At 41.0% G+C, this 22,251-nt stretch overlaps 1 protein-coding gene across 1 annotated transcript; it reads left to right on the forward strand.

The window, feature by feature from the left end:
• The first annotated feature begins 348 nt into the window (after positions 1 to 348).
• Positions 349 to 16,913, forward strand: LOC120574796 (keratin, type I cytoskeletal 13-like). Its single transcript, XM_039825248.1, has 6 exons — positions 349 to 750; positions 11,283 to 11,439; positions 12,284 to 12,445; positions 13,592 to 13,717; positions 16,034 to 16,248; positions 16,749 to 16,913. Exons 1-6 carry the CDS (start codon positions 374 to 376, stop codon positions 16,825 to 16,827), a joined length of 1,116 nt encoding a protein of 371 aa, XP_039681182.1. The 5' UTR covers positions 349 to 373; the 3' UTR covers positions 16,828 to 16,913.
• Positions 16,914 to 22,251: the final 5,338 nt, after the last annotated feature.

Consider the following 22,251-nt stretch of genomic DNA (forward strand, 5'->3'; position numbering starts at 1 on the left):
CTGTGTTATTTGAAGTAATGTCTAATGTTTGTGTAAGGTGTAAATTGTAAATTGTATTGTAATAAAAAAGACTGGAGGGCCCCACAAAGAATAGCTTTTCGAGTTTGAACCTTAATGGTTGAATGCACTTATTGGAAGTCGCTTTGGATATAAGCGTCAGCTAAATGCAATGTGATGTAAACTAACAGCCAGGGAGCAAAGAGGGTGTAAGCCTGCCCGACCTGTTTGCTGTTTACACCTCCAGCATGTTTGGCATCATAACATGACCAACCTCCTGGGGGTCTGAGGGAGGGGATGTGAGGCATAAAAGGAGCCTTGGTCCCAGCAGCTCTTCACTCTCCGCTCAGAGCCGACGACCAGCCGACCCTCAGCCATGACCACCTTCTCCAGCCGCAGCAGCCTTGTGTCCTCCTCCCCCCGCCGTATCGGCAGCATGGGGGCCGGCAGCGTGTACGGAGGAGCCGGAGGGTCGGGAATCCGTGTCTCCAAGGCCTCCTTCTCCTCCTCCTCCTCCGCCGCCGGTGCTGGCGGCGCCTTCAACCTGGGCGATGCCGTCGACATCTCCGACAACAAGAAAGTGGCCATGCAGAACCTCAACGACCGCCTGGCGTCCTACCTGGACAAGGTGCGCAGCCTGGAGAGGGCCAACGCTGACCTGGAGATGAAGATCAGGCAGTTCCTGGAGAGCAAGACGGAACCTGAGGGCCACGACTGGACCGTGTACTATGTATCAAAGATCTGCAGGACCAGGTGAGCACAGAAAGACAGAAAATCTGATGAGTTTAGTAGGGACCGAAATATGTCCCGGAGCAATGTCTAAAGAGTAAGTAAGTAAGTAAGTAAAATGTATTTATATAGCACCTTTCACAGACAAGAATGGTCACAAAGTGCTTTACAGTCGGAACAAATAAAAGAAACAACAACAAATAAAATACAATACAAAGCCATATTGCTAACTAAATGCTTGTCTAAAAAGAAGAGTCTTTAGGTGTTTCCTAAAAGTTTCAACAGAGTCCAAGGCTCTCAGGGCTAAAGGGAGAGAGTTCCAGAGCCTTGGAGCCACCACAGAAAATGCATGATCACCTCTTGTTTTAAAACGTGTTCTGGGAACAGTTAAAAGGTCTTGACTTGAAGACCTCAGAGAGCGACCAGAAGTGTGTGCGTGCAATAGATCCTGGATATAAGAGGGAGCTTGGCCGTGTAAGGCTCTATAAGTAATAGGGGTGTGACGAGACACTCGCTCACGAGACAAGACGAGACACGAGATTGGGGTCACGAGAGCGAGACGCGATTTTAACACTAATTTAAAGAAAACTTCAGTTAAGAAATATGACTGGGAAAAATAGTCTTTACTCAGAGAACCAAGGTTACAAGCTAGTGGTGTGACGAGACGCTTACTCCACAAGACGAAACACATCACGAGATTGGGTTCATGAGAACGAGACGAGATTTCTCGTCGAGGTGAAAAGTTGTCTCGTGAGGCGATGTGATGGAGCGTGGAATTACTATTGAATATCCCCCTGCCACTTTTAAATCATTTGTGTGGCAACATTTTGGTTTTCCTGCGGAAATAATAAACGGCGAAAGAGTGACAGACAAGACAAACACAATATGTAAACATTGTAAGAAAGAAATGCCGTATACCGCGGCTAACACGAGCACTATGCAAAAACACTTACAGCACCACCACAGCTCTCTACTAACTACTGCACCCGCGACTCGCGGGTGCAGTAGTTAGTAGTACGGCATTTCTTTCTTACAATGTTTACATATTGTGTTCGTCTTGTCTGTCACTCTTTCACTCTTTTCACCTCGACGAGAAATCTCGTCACGCGAGATCTCGTCACACCCTTAATAAGTAATGGTTAAAATTTTAAAATGCACTCTAAAACTAATTGGTAGCCAGTGAAGAGCCTTAAGCACAGGAGTAATGTGCGATCTCCTGTTGGTATTAGACAATAGTCTTGCTGCTGCATTCTGTACGACTTGTAATTTGTCCATGGATGATTTGTTTAAACAAGTGTACAGAACATTACAATAATCCAATCGAGAGGAAATAAAAGCATGAACAAGCATCTCCATCTCTTTCTTAGAAACCACAGATCTAATCTTAGCAATGTTCCTGAGATGGAAAAAACAGGAACGAACCACAGATTTCACATGGCTGTTAAAACACATGGATTTATCAAAAGTGACACCCAGATTTCGCACAACATTACAGTCAGAGAGTGATAGAGCCCCAATGGCCTGTCTAATCTTAGGGGTGATGTTGTCAGGAGCAAAAATCATCACCTCAGTTTTGTCTGGATTTAGTTGTAAAAAATTGTCTGCCATCCATTTGTTAATGGAGGCTAAACAATTGTGCAACATTGAAAGTTTGTCGAGCCTGTCTGGGCTAAAAGATAAATATATTTGGATGTCATCAAGAGGAAGCATATATAGACTAAATAGCAGCGGGCCAAGCACAGAACCTTGGGGCACACCACTAGACAGAGGAGCAGAGTCTGACATAAAAGGTCCCATGGACACAGAAAAACTCCTGTCAGAAAGATAGGAAGAAAACCAGTCCAGAGCTGATCCAGTAATGCCCACAGTGGTTTTCAGTCTATCAATCAGAGTGAAATGATCAACAGTATCAAATGCTGCACTAAGATCTAGTAGGACCAGCACAGAACATTTAGCCCCATCGGAAGCCATCAAAATGTCATTAGAGACCTTAAGGAGAGTAGTCTCAGTTGAGTGGTTTTTACGAAAACCAGACTGAAACTTATCAAAGATATTGTGAGAATCCAAAACAGTATTTAGCTGATTCGCCACAAGTTTTTCAAAAATTTTTGAAATAAAAGCAATTTTTAAAAAAAATGATTTTTTTTTTTAAAAACCTCCATTTTTTTTTTTTTTTCAAGATAGGCTGAACAACAGCATGAAACTTAAGCCCCAAAAACATCTAGGGACCTGGCCCAGCTGAAGAGACAAGTTTAAAATTGAAACCAAACATGGTCCAAGTAGATGTATGGATTTTAAAAGCAAAGATGTGGGTAGAATATCACCAGGGCTGTGGGAAGGTTTCATTGAGCCCACTAGCTTAGTGATATCATTCAGGGAAATGGGACAAAAGGAGTCCAGTATTGAAAGACTCTGATATGTAATTATATGGGGGTTTACTGAAGGTACAATGCCTGCCCTGACAGCTCTAACTTTATCCACAAAATGAGACAAAAAGTGGTTGCAGTCAACATTTGAAAACACAGGGACAATACATTCAGCAGGGGAAACAATGTTGTTAATTGTCTCGAAAAAGGCTTTAGGATTGTTTTTACAGGCAGATATCAGATTAGTAAAATAAGAGACTCTAGCATTCTTGATCATTTCATTCAGGTCTACTAAGAGCTCTTTAAGGTGCAGGCGATGGACTATGAGCTGAGTTGCTTTCCACAAACGCTCAGTTCTCCGACAGACACGCCTCAAGCTGCGATAGTGCCATTCATCCACGGTGATGTATTAACAGAAGGGCTTTCCCTAATTTGTTTCGAACGCCACTTTGTTCAACAGTAGGGTGCACTGATCATTAAACACTTGTGCACACACGTCCACATCATTCGAAATAAGAAATGTGCTTGAGTCAAATGCGGCTAAAAATTTCTCAACAGTAAGCTGATTAATCAAACGTGAGCCGGACCTTCGTTTAGCAGGCAAAGGTTCCTCATTACAAACAAGATTAAATAAGATGCATTTGTGATCACTAACAAATACATCCTTAATGCAAACATTATCAATGTTCAAACCATGAGAGAAAACAAGATCGAGCGTATGTCCCTTACTGTGCGTAGGACCAGAGACATGCTGAGTAAAATTAAAAGATTCAGTGATATTTACAAATTCAAGAGCATTTTTGCAACTATCATCATCCACATGAATATTAAAATCGCCAACAATGATCACTCTGTCCAGCTTAATGATGGATGATAAGAAATCAGAAAAATCAGTTAGAAAGAGGCGGGCGCGGCCCAGGAGGCCGGTAAACTAAAATACAATAAAATGTATATGAACGACCAACTTTAGTAATCTGTAGTTCAAAAGAAGGTACGATGCCAGCAGTCATTGACTGGCAGATAAAATGTTTTTAAAACCACCGCAAAAACCACCACCACGGCCCGTGAGTCTTGGGGTGCTGATAAAAGAACAATCAACAGGACAGAGCTCATTCAAGTGATAGTATTCCAGCTCCCCGTTGCCATGTCTCCGTGAGCAACATGAAGTCCATGCCTTTGGAAGTAAATAAATCACTGAGAAAAAGAGACTTGTTTGCAATTGAACGGGCATTTATTAAACCCATCCTGAGCGGTACAGGAGTACCTGAAGCAGAGAGAGGGGCTCGCGACGACGCTTCTCAAGTTCGCCGGAACACACACCGACCCGTGGTAGGTTTTCTCCAGGGCACCGGACCAGAGTCCCGGGGACGACAGGGAAGACAGAGCGAAGACATGAAGGTCTGGAGTCGCGAGACAACGAACCCCAGCTTCAGGAGTCTTTTCAGATGCACCTGCCTCCCTGCCCTTTTTCCCGCTTTCTCCGCCCGTTTTTCCGCGGGTCGTATTAGGTCCTCTTCCTACGGAAACAGACAACAGTTGCAGACGGACATACTAAACGGGGCTGCAAACTCACCCGTACCACTCCAGGTAAACCCGTCTCCGCACTCCCACATGGAGGATCGGATCAGCAGCATTGTTTGGCGATCGTACACCCACGCCGTTGACACCACCTTTGTTGACAAACTTAGTAGCAATATAGCGCAGGAAACAAACAAAATGAGTCGGGACGAACAACCAGCCGCAGTAGCGAAGCCAAACACAGGCGCCATGTCGGAGGTGGGTCTGAAGAGTCAGAGAGAAACTGTAACTTGGCCCTTAAGTTGAAAATGTTGAGAAATCAAAATTGTTGCTTGAAATGAGTTTACCAAAGTATTGGCTTCACAAAGTATATATATGAATAAAGGTGAGCACAAAAAGACAGAAAATTGGCTTTATTTAAGTCTGATTTTGGAGTTTAGTGAAATGAAAGCCTCTTTAGATGTAGAGATGGGGAAGCAATCAATTTTTGATTATATAAATTGCACACGAGAATTTGTTAATAATTGAAGTGAGATGAACAAAGAGAAAGATGTTGGACAGATGTTGACATCATTTGAAGTTGGAAAAACAGGAAATAAATTGTACTCTCTCGCAGAATATAGAAATATCTTTTAAAATCACAATAATATTGTATTGTAACATAAGTATCGTGATCGTATCTTATCGTGGGGCCTCTTATCATCTCATTTTCGAGGGTTCCTATAAAAGACAAATTCATAAAACACATAAAAACACAGAAAAGCGTTAGACAGGGCTGCAACTAACAATTATTTTCATTATCAATTCTTCTGCCGATTATTGTCTTAATTAATCGATTGTTTGTTTGGTCTATAAAATGTCAGAAAATAGTGGAAAAGTTCCATCCCAGTTTCTGAAAGTCCAAGATGATAAAAGTCTTAAGTTTTGTTTTCTTAGTCCAAAACCCAAAGATATTCAGTTTATTATGATATAAAACAGAAAAGAGTAGGAAACCGTCACGTAAGAGGCTGAAAACAGCATTTTCTGCATTGTTTTGCATTTGCAAAGTATTCTTCTTTTAGGAGACACACTTTTCCAAATAAAAGGTTGTTACTTACTTTTATGTTACTAATGAGATGGTTATTTTTGGTTGAACTGAACTTTAACAAACTGTTGACCAAATGTTGAGTTTGTACATAAATAAGACCTGGTGAACTGGAGTAAACATCAGGTAATCATCGTTAGCGTGTAAATATGGACCAGTTTGTTTAGTTTTCTCAGTAAATGTGTTCAGAATATTTCCTGTTTGGATTGCAAAACAACACCTGAGTATGACGTAAAAAGAACGTGAAAATATCTTGTAATAACTGAATACATCTTTTTAAAATGTGAATAACCTGAAAATATCTTGTTAAAACTAGAAATTATGTTGTTATAGCGTGAACATATCTTGTTAAAATCTTAAAAATGGTAAAATGTGAATATTATATATATAAAAAAACATTAAGTAAACACATGGTGAACATTATTGAACATCAGGTGACTGTTAGTATGTAAATACGTACCGGTTTGTTCAGTTTTTTAATGTAAATATGAACCCGTTCAGTTTTTTCTGTAAAGTGGAGCTCATAAGTGTATGAACCCATGCTAAAGTTGACTTAAAAGAGGAATAAAAAAACATTACATGCATCCAGGATACTATGCATCCTGATAAAGTTCCCTTGGTCTTTGGAATTAAAATAGCCCCCCCACATAATCACATACCCTTCACCATACCTAGAGATTGGCATGGGGTACTTTCCATAAAATCATCTCTCGATGCAAATCAAACTATGAGGCTAACTGAAATAAAACCATGTCGACTTGACTTTGACTTGAGACAAATTACTTTGAAGGACTTGAATTTTTATTAATGTAACAGCCAGGCCATATTCTTTTTTAAGGTATTGAGAAGCTACGTTTTGTTTTTGGAACATCTTCGTGCTATACGCGCCACTCTGCTAAGTTGCTAGGCAACCTTCCAGAGCGCGGCAAACCAGCAGAGGCAAACGTAGGAGGCAGCCGTTATGGAAGGGATTATGCCCCAAAATAGTGAAATTTGGATTTAAGGAGTTTGTCGATGCTTGTTGTAAAAAAAAAAAAATAAAACGGCAGTATGCAAGGATCGCAACTCTAAATTACGGACACGAAAACCACAACATCCAACTGCATCCGTCATTTAAAGCAACACAAACAAAAGCATGCGTTTAAAGTTTTACCGTAATATAAAAAACAATTGTATGACTTTTTTTGTAATGTTACTTTTTTATTTTTTTATTATTTGAGTTTTACAATTTTTGATTATTTAAAAATTTGTGCTTCAATAGTTTTTAAAATAAGTTTACCAACATTTAGTTTTTTTGTACATTTGAACTTTCTTTTTTGTTTTAAGTTGATGGGACCTTTTTCTTAAATTTCACTTTTTTATGCAACACTTTTTAACACGTTTTTAGGATTCATAACTTCTTTGTTTTTCTTTAAAGCTTTATAAGTTTTAGTTGTGTTATGCCTATGTTATGTTAATGTTATGCCTCCAACCCATCTTTTATTAGTGTATTTCAAAAATTATCACCTCAAAACTTAAATTCTTTTACATTAGGGCACTTTTTGGGCCCTAAATTGTCCCTTAAAGACCCCTGATACAACTCTGTGTATAAATTATTCTTGTAGTGTCAGTTAATTCTCAGTCTGACTTTGTTTTACATCTTGGATTGTGGTGGCACCTACTGTAAATTGTGTTTGCAGCTGCTGCCATGGTCCGACTTGACCCCCTGCTACACCCTGCACTGCTACATTTTTAGTCATAGTTCTATTATCTTTATTGTTACTTTAATTACCTGCTGCTCATCATACCAACTGCTATCTGTATTTGTGTCACTGTGTCCCAACTGGCACTGTCGCACCAAATGCTTGTTCTTGGGGGGGATTGTTGGGTCTCTGTAAATTATACAGTGTGGTCTAGACATCCTATATCTGTAAAGTGTCCTGCGATGACTTGGTAGGATTTAACACTATAAATAAGATTGAATTCAATCTTTAGAAAAGAAAGTTGTTCACACGGCGTCTTCTCTTCCTTCCTGCTCGGATCAACTTCGCAACTCATGGAAACTCCGCCCTCGTCCTCGCCATCGACAATGCCCAGCTGGCCACCGACGACTTTAAAGTCAAGTGAGTGTTTAATTCAATTTCAATTCAATTCAATTCAATTTTATTTATAGTATCAAATCATAACATAAGTTATCTCAAGACACTTTACAGATAGAGTAGGTCTAGACCACACTCTATAATTTACAAAGCCCCAACAATTCCAACAATTCCAGTAATTCCCTCAAGAGCAAGCAGCGACAGTGGCGAGGAAAAACTCCCTCTTGGGGAAGAAACCTCCGGACAGACCCAGGCTCTTGGTAGGCGCGGTGTCTGACGAGCCGTTGGGGTGTGATGAACAGTGGCGATAGTAGTCACATTAATAATGGAACAGTGACTGGATGTAGCGGGAAGCTGCAGGGTTCAGCAGGACGCAGCATGACATTGCAGGGCATCGCTGAGCTCAGCAGGGAGTGCAGCAGGACCACGGCGACAGCTACAACCAGGGTCTTGTTGCCAACGTTCTCCAAGGAAATACGCTGGGGGAAAAAAAAGCATAAGGACTCCGGAGAGTAAACTCCCCAGAAGCTAGGATTAGTAACAAGCATTTCTGGGACGGGCTGCACACAAATAGTAATAGTAACAGTAATAGAAACAGTAATAGAAAGGGAGAGGAGAGAGCAGCTCAGTGTGTCAAAGGAAGGAAGTCCCCCGGCAGTCTAGGACTATAACAGCGTAACTATAACAGGTAACTAAGAGAGACAGGTCATAAGGAGAGGTAGCTTTTTCGGGCTTAGAACTCCCCTGCCGGATCTGGCTTGGCTGGCCTGCCTCCCTCTACTTTGTTATGTATTATTAATCTAACAATTATGAAGAGAAGCAGTTGGGCCAGTTAGGTGAACACTGCAACTCCTCACTCCCTAACTATAAGCTTTATCAAATAGGAGAGTTTTAAGTTCATTCTTGAATGAGGTGACAGTTTCTGCCCCCGAACCCAGATCGGGAGCTGGTTCCATAGGAGAGGAGCCTGATAACTGAAGGCTCTAGCCCCTATTCTACTTTTAGAGACTCTAGGTACCACCAGTAACTCTGCATTCTGGGAGCGCAGTGCTCTAGTAGGACAATAGGGTATTAGGAGCTCTTCTAGATATGATGGTGCTAGACCATTTAGAGCTTTGTAGGTCAAGAGAAGGACTTTAAACTCAATCCTGGATTCAACAGGAAGCCAATGCAGAGAAGCTAATACAGGAGAAATATGATCTCTTTTCTTAGTTCTTATCATTTTTTTTAGTTCTTGTGAGAACACGCGCTGCAGCATTCTGGATCAGCTGGAGAGTCTTAAGAGACTTATTTGAGCAACCTGACAGTAGGGAATTACAATAGTCCAGCCTGGAAGTAACAAATGCATGGACTAGTTTTTCAGCGTCGTTTTGAGACAGGATATTCCTAATTTTGGCAATGTTACGAAGATGAAAAAAGGCTGTTCTTGAGGTTTGTTTTAGATTGGCATTAAAGGATATATCCTGATCAAAGATAACTTCTAAATTTCTAACAGTGGTGCTGGAGGCCAGGGCAACACCATCCAGAGTAGCTATATCTCTAGATAATGAAGTTCGGAGGTGTTTAGGGCCCAGCACAATAACTTCAGTTTTGTTAGGGTTTAACATCAGAAAATTATAGGTCATCCAGGATTTTATATCCTTAATGCACTCTTGAAATTTTGCTAGCTGACTGGTTTCGTCTGGTTTGATTGACAAGTATAATTGGGTGTCATCCGCTAACAGTGAAAGTTAATTGAGTGTTTTCTAATAATATTGCCTAGAGGAAGCATATATAAGGAGAATAGAATTGGTCCAAGCACTGAGCCTTGAGGAACCCCATGGCTAACTTTAGCGGTATTGGGAGGATTTATCATTAACATTCACATATTGAGATCGATCAGAGAAATAGGACCTAAACCAACTCAGAGCAATTCCTTTAATGCCAACCAAGTGTTCCAATCTCTGTAACAGGATTGAATGGTCAATTGTGTCAAATGCAGCACTAAGATCTAGTAAAACAAGAATGGAGACAAGACCTTTGTCTGCAGCAGTTAAAAGGTCGTTAGTAATTTTCACCAGTGCCGTCTCTGTGCTATGATTCTTTCTAAATCCTGATTGAAAGTCATCAAATAAACTGTTGCTATGTAGAAAATCGCATAACTGATTAGCAACCACCTTCTCAAGGATCTTGGATAGAAAAGGAAGGTTAGATATAGGTCTATAGTTTGCTAAGACCTCAGGATCCAGGGTGGTTTTTTTCAGAAGAGGTTTTATCACAGCTACTTTAAATGACTGTGGTACATAACCTGTTAATAGAGACATATTGATCATATCTAGTAATGAGGTGTTAACCACAGGTAATGCTTCTTTGAGTAGTCTCGTTGGGATGGGGTCCAAGAGACAGGTAGATGGCTTAGCTGAGGATATCTTTAACATTAATTGTTGAAGATCTATAGGATAAAAGCAGTCTAAGTATATGTCGAGACTAGTCTTTATTTCTAACGACTCTGCGTTTAAAGGTGAACCGTTAGAAGTTGAGTGTAAAAGGTGATGAATTTTATCTCTAATTGTTGTAATTTTATCATTGAAGAAGCTCATGAAGTCATCACTACTCAGAGCTAGAGGAATAGATGGCTCAGTAGAGCTGTGGCTATCTGTCAGCCTGGCGACAGTGCTGAAAAGAAACCTTGGGTTGTTCTTGTTTTCTTCTATTAGTGATGAGTAATAGTCTGATCTGGCCTTTCTTAGGGCCTTCCTATAGGTTTTGAGACTTTCTTGCCAATCCAAACGAGATTCTTCCACCTTGGTGGAACGCCACTTACATTCGAGGTTTCGCGAGATTTGTTTTAATTTGCGAGTTTGGGAGTTATACCAAGGTGCTAGTTTCCTTTGCTTCATCATCTTCTTTTTCAGGGGAGCGACGGAGTCTAAGGTCGTCCGTAATACCGTCTACAAATGCATCAATTTGAGAGGGACTGAGGTTAACATACAGGTCCTCTGTTATGTTAAGGCATGACATAGAGTCGAATGCTGTTGGAATATCTTCTTTAAATTTAGCTATAGCACTGTCAGATAAGCATCTGGTGTAGGAGCTTTTATCTAATTTAATATAATCAGGTAGTAAGAATTCGAAAGTGATTAAAGAATGATCTGATAATACCGAATTCTGCGAAAATATTATTAAATCCTCAATTTCAATACCATATGCCAGCACAAGGTCGAGGGTGTGGTTAAAACAGTGCGTCGCCTTGTGCACACTCTGACTGAAACCGATTGAATCCAGTAATGAGTTGAAAGCAGTACTAAGGCTGTCATTGTCAACGTCCACATGGATATTAAAATCACCTACAAGAAGTACTTGGTCTGATTTAAGGACTAAACATGATAAAAACTCTTTAAGTTCCTTTAAGATCAATCCTTCGTCAAGACCATCTCATTCAATCTGTCTTTTTGTGAGTATGTTCTTCCCAATCATTCCAACACTCAGGTGAGTTTCTGGAATTTAGTCTTGTGTTTTGTTTTTTGTCAGGTATGAGCACGAGCTGGCAATGTGTCAGTCGGTGGAAGGCGACATTGCCGGGCTGAAGAAGCTTCTGCAGGAGCTGAACCCGAGCATTAGGAACCTGGAGATTCAGGTGGAGGGTCTGAAAGTCGAGCTGATCCAGTTGAAGAAGAACCATGAGGAGGTGAGACCACTGAAACCAGACATTAAGATAAATTAACGGGTTCGTACATATCCAACAGAATTAGCCGATCGCCGGTCGGTCATATGACAAGTTAAGTTCAGCCTTTTTGGTTCAGTCTTTACAGTTAAATTTAGCAAAACAAAGTTGACTGTGGGCCGGTTACAGAGCACTGTGAGGTGGCGGCCCTTCAAGAGGCCGTTGCAGTTTACTTTAGCCGACAAAGAAATTGACATGCAGCCAGGACAGTTAAGTTGAGACACCAAACTGATTAGTTTAGACATTAGAGAGTAGAGGAAATGCGGTGTGAATGCTCTGTTAAAGGGCTGATGCTAAACTGGATTGATGGCTTGAATGTGTAGGTGAAGTAGTAGGAGTAGTTCTCAATAGTCCCTGTGTTACCAACTGCAGTTAAAAGTTGCCATGATGACTCCTTTCTCAGAGAGTTATTTTCACAGATATGAGGCCCTGGGGCACCTTTGATACTCCTGCTTCTAGCTCAAAAACCATAACTGATTTCGCTTAATTTGTATTACTTTAATTTCTTCAGGACATGAAAACCTGTTTCCTGGGTGTTTTCTCCTTAACTTGTCCCGGGACATGAACTCCGCTCCCCGGCTTGAAAGCCCTGTGTTTTAATAGCCAAACATCCCCCCCGACCTCCTCCCTACGAGGATCTTCACGCTCTTATATAGCAGCAGTCAATGTGCTGCTGACAGTAATAAATATGTGGAATACATACAAATGACATAGCTTTACTTTTCAAAGCTTTATGTACTTATGCTTCATGGGAACAAGCTGCATAAAAAGATAAAAGGACAGAAGTTTAACCGGCGTCTTCCTGCAGGACCTGCTGGCTATGCGGGCCCAGGTGGGAAGCCATGTGAACGTGGAGATGGACGCTGCTCCGCAGCAGGACCTGTCCGCCATCATGGCCGGAATCAGAGAACACTACGAGACCCTCGCCAACAGGAACCGCGAAGAGCTGGAGATCTGGTTCCAAACCAAGGTGAGACAACAAAGTCCTGTTTCCTGCCCTGAATGGGCTCACTGCTGCCCCCTGTTTTATTCTGAAGTTTTAAAACTTAGTTTTTTATTTAAGTTTTAGTTTTGAAACTTTAACGTTTTTTAACTAAATGTTTGTACTATAAGTATAATTCTTGTCTATGTGTATTCTTTATTCTTTTGAACGAAGCTGCTCAGGAATGCAAATAGAATCCCAGTGTAAACTGACAACAAAGTTGTATTGTATTGTATTGTAAGTTTTATGTTGTTTTAAAGATTTTAAATTCCGTTTCTTAAGTTCGGTTTTGTGTGGCAGGGCATCTTTAAAGTTTTAAAGTTTCATAAGTTTCAGTTTTGAAGTTCTATAACTTTATTTTTTTTAAGTGTTTGGGGGGGTGAACATTTTGAGAGTCAAAGACTTAATTTCCTGCATTCTGATACATTTTTAGGCACAACTGTATAGTGAAAATGCCTTTATGTCAAGAAAAACAAAGTGGAAAAATGTAGGAGTGACTTACATAAGGTAACTGCTATTGCTGTTGTAGCTAATTTGTACAATAGTACAATAGTGTTATGAATACAAAACCTTATCAAGTGTAATGTTTTCTATTTTGAAATACATTGATTGTCAGTGATGTTGAATACAGTAGTAGTGTAGTAGGGAGGCCTGCTGCTGAAAATTAGCTTTGGCGCTGGTGATTTTCCTTTGGCGCTGGCTAAAAACATCTTTGGGGGGGCGCCAAAACTTTCTCTATGAAGGAAAACCCCTGTAAGAGATGCAACCTCTGTGGACATTTTGAAAGATTATTTGAGCACTGTTTTAACTAAATGGCACTTTTTGTTTTCTGTTTTATTGTCCCTATGCTTTTCATTTGTCTTATTATATATTATATTTTTGTTTTTTTTAATCATCATACTTTACATGTTTTGTTTCTATGCTTTTACTTTGTTTGGTTTTGCTTTAACATGTTCTTTTGCTCTCGATATTTTCTGCCTCTGTATCATGTGATTGCTCGGTTTTTATCAGACAAATGTCTGCTTCATTTCCTTTGTGTTGTGGTTTCTCACTTTGTGGTGAAGCACTTCCATCACTCTGTATGTATAAATACCCTGATATTTGATCAATAACATAATTGATTGTTCTTCACAGTCGGCCGAGCTGAACAAAGAGGTGGCTGTGAGCACCGAGACTCTGCAGACGACAAAGACTGAGATCTCAGAGCTCAGACTGACTCTTCAGTCTTTGGAGATCAAACTGCAGTCTGAGATCAGCAAGGTAAGAAAACAAAAAAAAAGGATTTATTTTGTCTTTGAGCATTTTGAGTGTTATTCATTTATCTGCTTCACCTTTTTCAACATTTTAGACACAGATATGTTAATAATGTGAAATAGTTTTTTAATTAAAGTAATTTTAATAGTTTGGACTTTAAAAAGTTTTTACTTCAACCTACAAATTCATACTTTTGACTTGAATAGTTAAAAGTCCAATATGTATTAAATTTACTGTAATAAATCCAAAAATGACCCCAATGAATTTGTACTGCAGTAACTAATTTAAACAGTAGCTGTCAGGATCACATTAGATGTCATTTAGCTGACGCTTTTATCCAAAGTGACTTATAATTGCTATATATGTCAGAGGTCACACGCCTCTGGAGCAACTAGGGGTTAAGTGTCTTGCTCAGGGACACATTGGTTGATGTATTGCAGTGGGAATTGAACCCACGTCTCCTACACCAAAGGTATGTGTCATATCCACTAGGCCATCACCACCACCATACTGCACCTTTAAATAAAAGTGTTTAAAAACCTGCGGAAAAGTCAGCATTTATGTAATTGTGTCATTTCAATTTACAGACTGAAAAACTTTTCTAACAGTTTGGACTTGCAGTGAATAAAGAATAAAGTCAATTTGTGTTGATTCTAAAAGCCGCTTTGGACAAAAGGGGTAGTGTCATTTCTTTACGCTGCTCTATCGCCCACTGTAGAATATCAAGTTAGCGTTACCGGGAGGTCATATAGGATGAATGTTTTGCTCCAACAGAAAATCATTCATTTACAATAAGAGAATAATAAAAAATGTTCTTCGTTTAATTTCCTTCTTTCCTGTGATGGCCCTGCCCCAGTATCAGCCACAACCACACCAGATAACTTCTAAAATAACATTAAAATATAATTAGGCCTCCTGCTTCCTTTTACCTGGCTCAACAGGCTGGATATGCTAACACAGGCTTTTCGGTGTTACAAAGAAATCGGTGACCCATCAGAATGTGTGCTATGTAGCGCCGTCCCTCTGCCGCAAATCATTCTGTGACTTTGCGGGAAAAATCGGAGGCCTTATTAAATACTGTATGAAATTAGTGATCTTTTCACTGTTAGTCTCGTTTGGTGTTACAGGTCATTTAAGATCATTGTATGAAAAATGACAGAGCTTTAGAAACATTAAAAACTTTAACCTTTCCATTTTGTATTCACAAAATATCGTAGGGACGCTTCTAAACACGGTTTTTAAACATCTTGAGGGGGCCAAGTCCCTTGTTCGTCTACTATTTATTGACTTCTCCTCCGCTTTTAACTGCATTCAGCCTCATGTCTTAGCAGACAGGTTGAAGAACACTCATAACATTGATAATGGACTGATCTCCTGGCTGATGGATTTTTTAACAGTGAGGTCACAACGGGTGAGAGTGAACAGTGTTTTATCAGATGCCCTTTTATCTTCTACTGGGTCCCCCCAGGGCTGTGTCCTCGCCCCTCTTTTATTTGTTTTATACACAAATGAATTCCAAAGCCATCAGGAACGGCGCCACATCATTAAATTTGCGGATGATTCTGTGATTGTGTCCCTCTGAACACGGTCCGGTAGTCAATGATTTTATTGATTGGTGTAAATCCTTTTTAAACATTAATGACATTTCCCCGGTTGTAATGGACAATCAACTAGTTGAACTAGTGCAGCAGTACACATATCTTGGGACTGTGATTATATATACGTATACTTATACTGTGCTTTGAGTCCCATGTTGATGCTGTTCAAATTTAAATCATGTTATACTGTGGTTATGTTTATTTGTTGTTTTTGTGTATATATTTATTATTGCTGGCTGTAATCCAAATTGCCCCTCTGGGATAATAAAGTGACCTTGACCTTGATAGATCATCGTAGGATTGTCTAGCAATACATTGATTATGGCAGAGTTGCTGGATCGGGATATTATCTGTATCGTGAGCCATGTATCGTATTATTAGGTACGCTATGATTCCCACCCCTAATGTTGGATATGTATCCATTCACGTCTGCTACAATGATGGAGCGACACCGACATAGGCATCCTCGTTTTCTACACAGCTTTCTCTCTGCATTGCTTTTCCATATATCTCTAATCTCTTCCAGATCCGCAGTTTTATTTGCACTCGCCATAGTGTGACGCACAGCAATCAGCTTTTTGTGCTAACGCACATACCGTAAAACCAGTGGATGTAGAGCAGTGTTTTTGAAAAAATACAGGAAAGATTTGTAAAATAAAACAGAATGAATGCGTAGGATTACAGTTTTTCATAGAGTGTTACTATCCTACCTCTTCCTGAACAGAAAGGAGCTGTGGAGGCGAATGTGGCTGAGACCCACAGCCGCTACGGCAACATGCTGACAGTTTACCAGAGGCAGGTGGGGGGTCTGGAGGAGCAGCTGTCCCGCCTCAGGGCCGACCTGGGTAACCAGAGGGCCATGTATGCCGAGCTGCTGGACATCAAGACCAGACTGGAGATGGAGATCGCCGAGTACAGGAGGCTGCTGGACGGAGAGAGGTGAGCTGAGGGGACTACAAAACATCTGTAGAGTCTACAGTCATGCTAGCAGCTCTGAGGATTAATCAGGGGTTGATGCAGACTGTATACGTGAAGCTAAATCATCTTGATCGCCCCTTGGTGGCTGGCTGCACTATAGGTCTAGTAAAATAGTCTCAGGAAGGCACTTGTTTTGGTGGAACATTTGCACCCCGCAAAAGAAAACACCACATAAAATATTAAATGAAGTTAACTGTTGACACAATACAGTAACGTGAGCTATTTAAATGAGCTCATACATGGTTAAACCTCATTGGCTCTTACCAGTGTATCTCTGTGTGTACTTCGTCCACAGCAATCCCACCAATCAGTCTCAGAACATCCCAGATAGAGAGGAAATACCCTAAAGATATTGTTTGTAAATCTTTACAATCATTCCCCAAAAGAACCAAGCAGTCCAAACTATCTTCAAAACTTTACTGTTTCTGCAGCAACTAAACTTTGCATTTTCTGTTTTGCAGCACCTCCACCAGGACCTCCAGGGTGGTGGTGATCACGGAGGAAATGGACGAACATGGAAACGTGATCAGCCGCAGTTAGATGGGAGTAAAACCAGAATCAGATGCTGTAACGTTTAAACCGAGTCTGCTTCAGGTTGGTCAATAAAGATCAAGTCTCACATTGTTTCTGGGGTTTACGTCTTATTGTTTCACACCGGCGGTTTATTAGAAAGAATCATCTCTACAAGATAGCTGAAGATAATTTCTGTTTAAGTGTTTCTACTTTCTTTGCTTGAACAATTTTAAATTTTTATTGCAATCGGGTTAAATCTTTAGGAGGATCCCTGCAAATGGACAGAACATAAAAAAGCAGCATAAAGGTAATATTATTAAACTACTAAAACAAGAAAAGAACTGGAACTGCAAGCATGATGAGGTCGACGCCTCCCTGACGAAAGTCTTGAAGGGGGGGGGGGGGGGGCGGGGGGGGTATTTGAATGGCTGCAGATCTGCTCTGGAACGGCAGCGGAGTCATTATCATCCCATCCTGGAGGGACTGTTTGAAAGCATTTACTGTGGCAGAGAAATTGCAATTGGCAAATTTCCCATTAAAATGCATTTATTGTCCAAAACTTTGCCTTGCAAACGCGGTTCCCGTCCCCATTGGGCTTGGACCCCTAAAAATGGTATACAACGAAAATCTAAAAAATACGTCTTCCTTTCTTGCCCAAAAAAAATCCTACTGAAGTCTGGTTCATGAGATTCTTGATTTTTTTCAGTAACTGAACTACAACCAAACATTGCAGTTTCAGTTACTGCAGGTTCCTAGATCAAACTGATGGTGAAGGCTGCCCTCCTGTGGCCAGTGGAACTGAGTACATGTACTCCAGTACTGTACTTCAGTCCAAATGTTGAGGTACTTGTCTGTTCCAGCTTTAGTTACTAGTTACTTTAGTTACTCCACTACATTCATCTGTTCCAGCTTTAGTTACTAGTTACTTTAGTTACTCCACTACATTCATCTGTTCCAGCTTTAGTTACTAGTTACTTTAGTTACTCCACTACATTCATCTGTTACAGCTTTAGTTACTAGTTACTGTAGTGTGTGTACTGTGCTAATTGCCCCGAAATATTTATGATTAAGCCCTAATATTAGGCCTATTATTGTTGTTACTATTGTTATCAAAAATAATCAAAACATCCTATGATTGAATGACAAACAACATATTTATTAGTTTCCCAGGTATCAAAAAAGCCATGTGAATAGAAATAATATTTACAGATGTTTAAAAAAAATGCAACCATTTGACATACAATTTAAATTGGGTAACAACCAATCAGAACGACTACATATGTAACATTCAAACTTTAATTAGGTATTACAAACACTAACAGTAGCCAATCAGAAACAGCTAGCAATGTAACATTCAAAATGTATTTTTCATTCAAATCTAAATCTATAATCGAGTTCTTCCAACGGAAAACAAGCTGGCACTTATCAAGAGGTAGAAGCAGGATTTACTTCCCAATGGAAATGAGTTTACAACCTTTGAAAGTTAGCGAGAGCCCTGCTTTAATTATTTTTGCAGAGAACTCTTACTCAGCAATGACTGTCAAATTGATGACTGAATCCATAATTTGAATTACACTACTGAATAACAGAAAAATCCAGGGAAACATATTTTGTCTCCACCAAGGTGACATAAACAAGCGCACCCAGTGAAAAGAGATAATAAAGAATACATGATAGGACTTCACATGATAACATTCACAACTTGGATACATTTTTTCATCCTTACGGACTAAAGGAATATAAATAATTGAGGAATCGACAACTATTCAGACTTAATGAGGCTCCAAAGTTATGAAGCTGCCACTTTTTTCCGTCTCATGTTTACTATGCTGGTTTTTAAATCTGAAAAAAAATTATACTCTGCGTTTCCGCAAAATTAACTGAACCACCTAAATACGTAGAATATAACTATCATAACGACGTGCAGCGTGCATATGTTGACAAAAGATTAAACATACAGTATAATAATAAGCTATACAGCTAAAGTAGGCACCGGGTGGGGGTAGACTCACCTGCAGCCACACCAGGCTGTGGCACATCAGTGCATGTATGCGGTGACAGGCGATTTATTCGGACGTGGCTTTATAATTTGAAGTTTTTTTATGCTTAGAAGAGTATATGTGTGCTTCGCCTGTCTTGCAAGTAAATAGCAGAGAATTGTTTTTTGGAAGAAATGCAACCCCACATCGCGCTGTGTTTTGTGGAGGTGTGAGAATCCCGTACAGTAAACAGTTACATCGCTTCCACAAGAACGTTGTAATACGTCAAACACAAGCCCTGAACTGCCCGGGAGTTTGTGAAAGAGCTAAATGTTTGCCAAACAACAAAGCGCAGTCGATGTCTCGCGCTCGTCTCTTTTCTTTCTCTCTTTCTCCGTGAAATGAAGCTGCCTTCAGGTGCAAACGATCCGACGCAAAAACTGTTACTGTGAAATATAAAGTCTACTTGTGCTACATTGGGGGGGGTTAAAGAACACAACAGGACGTCGCACCACCCTGCGGCGATGGCTTTTAAAAAACAATCTGAAGGCAGCTTCACGCTGAAGTACGGAGCTCATTTAAGACGATGCTCTGACGTCCCGTATCCGCTGCGCCAAACAATGCTGACAGAAGCACAGAAGACAAGAAGAGTCAGAGGTTCGGTATACTCGCTGTTTCCGACCTGTCGCGCGACCAATAGAGTGGTGCATGACCTCTGGTCGCGCACTTAAAATCAGTGCCAGCGAGATCTACGTCATTTTCACTTCAAATTGTCGTGCGACAGGTCAACGCGACTGTAAAGAGGCCTTTACGATCCACCGTCTCGTCCAGTTGCAGTGCCGTAAACCCGCAGGTTTTAATATTGCAGACCACTGTTTGCAAGTAGTTTAAAATGTAAACATGTATTGTTATTGTGAATATTTTGTTTAAACTAGCCTTCACACAAACGCCCCCCAAGGTCACCTCAACACCCCCCTTTGACTGCTTTACACTTTCTACAATGGGAGGAGAGTCCTTTACTTTTAATACTTTAACTACATTTTTCTGTTACAGACTTTTACTGAAGTAACATATTTAATGCAGGACTTTAACTCTGTGGTATTAGTATTTTTACTCAGTCCTCGAAGTGGGCCGGTACTCACCGGTACGCAGTACCGGCACTTCTACATTTTACTCTTAAGCGTACCTGCACTTTTTCTTACGTACTGTTCTCGCATGTAGCCGGTACTCTAACCACTGACAGAGAAAGCGTCAGTGTCAGAGAGATTGACCCTAACCTTACATAAACTACACTACCCAGAGGGCACTACGTGACTTACCTCAGTTCGGAAAAGCTGTCTGATGCCTGCAGCCGGACCGTAACAGATTTTTCACTGCTGAAAAGCTAGAAATTAAAAATAAGTGTATTGAGTTTGTAAGACGTTATGTTAGCCGCCTGGCTTCAGAAAGGTAGGCTACTAAAAGAGCAGACACGTCAACAAAGGGCCAAGTCCAACCAGAAACATCAGGGGTCCGTTCCAGGTAGGAGGTTTAACAAACTCTGAGTCTAACCCTGATCTCTGAGTTGATTTACCCTGAGATGGAAACTCTGAGTTTTTGGTTCCAGAACAGCTGATTTGAGTTGGTTCAATCAACTCGGAGTAGGTTCACTGAGGGTTACGCGCGTGCACATAAGGCAGTATGAATGGAGCCATGATTCTACGATTCACCATGGTAACAACCACAAATAAACAGGTCGGCGGAAATACTCATACGCACAAACAGCGAGTTTGAACCTGCTGTCTATGGTTTGAACCTCCTGTCTGTGGTTTGAACCTCCTGTCTGTGGTTTGAACCTGCTGTCTATGGTTTGAACCTCCTGTCTATGGTTTGAACCTCCTGTCTGTGGTTTGAACCTCCTGTCTGTGGTTTGAACCTCGTGTCTATGGTTTGAACCTCCTGTCTGTGGTTTGAACCTCCTGTCTATGGTTTGAACCTCCTGTCTGTGGTTTGAACCTCCTGTCTTTGGTTTGAACCTCCTGTCTGTGGTTTGAACCTCCTGTCTGTGGTTTGAACCTCCTGTCTATGGTTTGAACCTCCTGTCTATGGTGGTTTGAACCTCTCCTGTCTGTGGTTTGAACCTCCTGTCTGTGGTTTGAACCTCCTGTCTATGGTTTGAACCTCCTGTCTATGGTTTGAACCTCCTGTCTATGGTTTGAACCTCCTGTCTGTGGTTTGAACCTCCTGTCTGTGGTTTGAACCTCCTGTCTGTGGTTTGAACCTCCTGTCTGTGGTTTGAACCTCCTGTCTGTGGTTTGAACCTCCTGTCTGTGGTTTGAACCTCCTGTCTGTGGTTTGAACCTCCTGTCTGTGGTTTGAACCTCCTGTCTGTGGTTTGAACCTCCTGTCTGTGGTTTGAACCTCCTGTCTGTGGTTTGAACCTCCTGTCTATGGTTTGAACCTACTGTCTGTGGTTTGAACCTCCTGTCTATGGTTTGAACCTCCTGTCTATGGTTTGAACCTCCTGTCTGTGGTTTGAACCTCCTGTCTATGGTTTGAACCTCCTGTCTGTGGTTTGAACCTCCTGTCTGTGGTTTGAACCTCCTGTCTGTGGTTTAAACCTCCTGTCTGTGGTTTGAACCTCCTGTCTATGGTTTGAACCTCCTGTCTGTGGTTTGAACTTACTGTCTGTGGTTTGAACCTCCTGTCTGTGGTTTAAACCTCCTGTCTGTGGTTTGAACCTCCTGTCTATGGTTTGAACCTCCTGTCTGTGGTTTGAACTTACTGTCTGTGGTTTGAACCTCCTGTCTATGGTTTGAACCTCCTGTCTATGGTTTGAACCTCCTGTCTGTGGTTTGAACCTCCTGTCTGTGGTTTGAACCTCCTGTCTGTGGTTTGAACCTCCTGTCTGTGGTTTGAACCTCCTGTCTGTGGTTTGAACCTCCTGTCTATGGTTTGAACCTCCTGTCTGTGGTTTGAACCTACTGTCTGTGGTTTGAACCTACTGTCTGTGGTTTGAACCTACTGTCTGTGGTTTGAACCTACTGTCTGTGGTTTGAACCTCCTGTCTATGGTTTGAACCTACTGTCTGTGGTTTGAACCTACTGTCTGTGGTTTGAACCTCCTGTCTATGGTTTGAACCTACTGTCTGTGGTTTGAACCTACTGTCTGTGGTTTGAACCTCCTGTCTATGGTTTGAACCTCCTGTCTGTGGTTTGAACCTACTGTCTGTGGTTTGAACCTCCTGTCTATGGTTTGAACCTCCTGTCTATGGTTTGAACCTCCTGTCTGTGGTTTGAACCTACTGTCTGTGGTTTGAACCTCCTGTCTATGGTTTGAACCTCCTGTCTGTGGTTTGAACCTACTGTCTGTGGTTTGAACCTCCTGTCTGTGGTTTGAACCTCCTGTCTATGGTTTGAACCTCCTGTCTGTGGTTTGAACATGCATTTCTTTAAAAAGCAAGACAGCGGCTGCTGCTGCACAAGAGAGAGAA

Source organism: Perca fluviatilis, chromosome 15 (assembly GCF_010015445.1).
Source record: "Perca fluviatilis chromosome 15, GENO_Pfluv_1.0, whole genome shotgun sequence".
Classification (NCBI taxonomy): domain Eukaryota; kingdom Metazoa; phylum Chordata; class Actinopteri; order Perciformes; family Percidae; genus Perca; species Perca fluviatilis.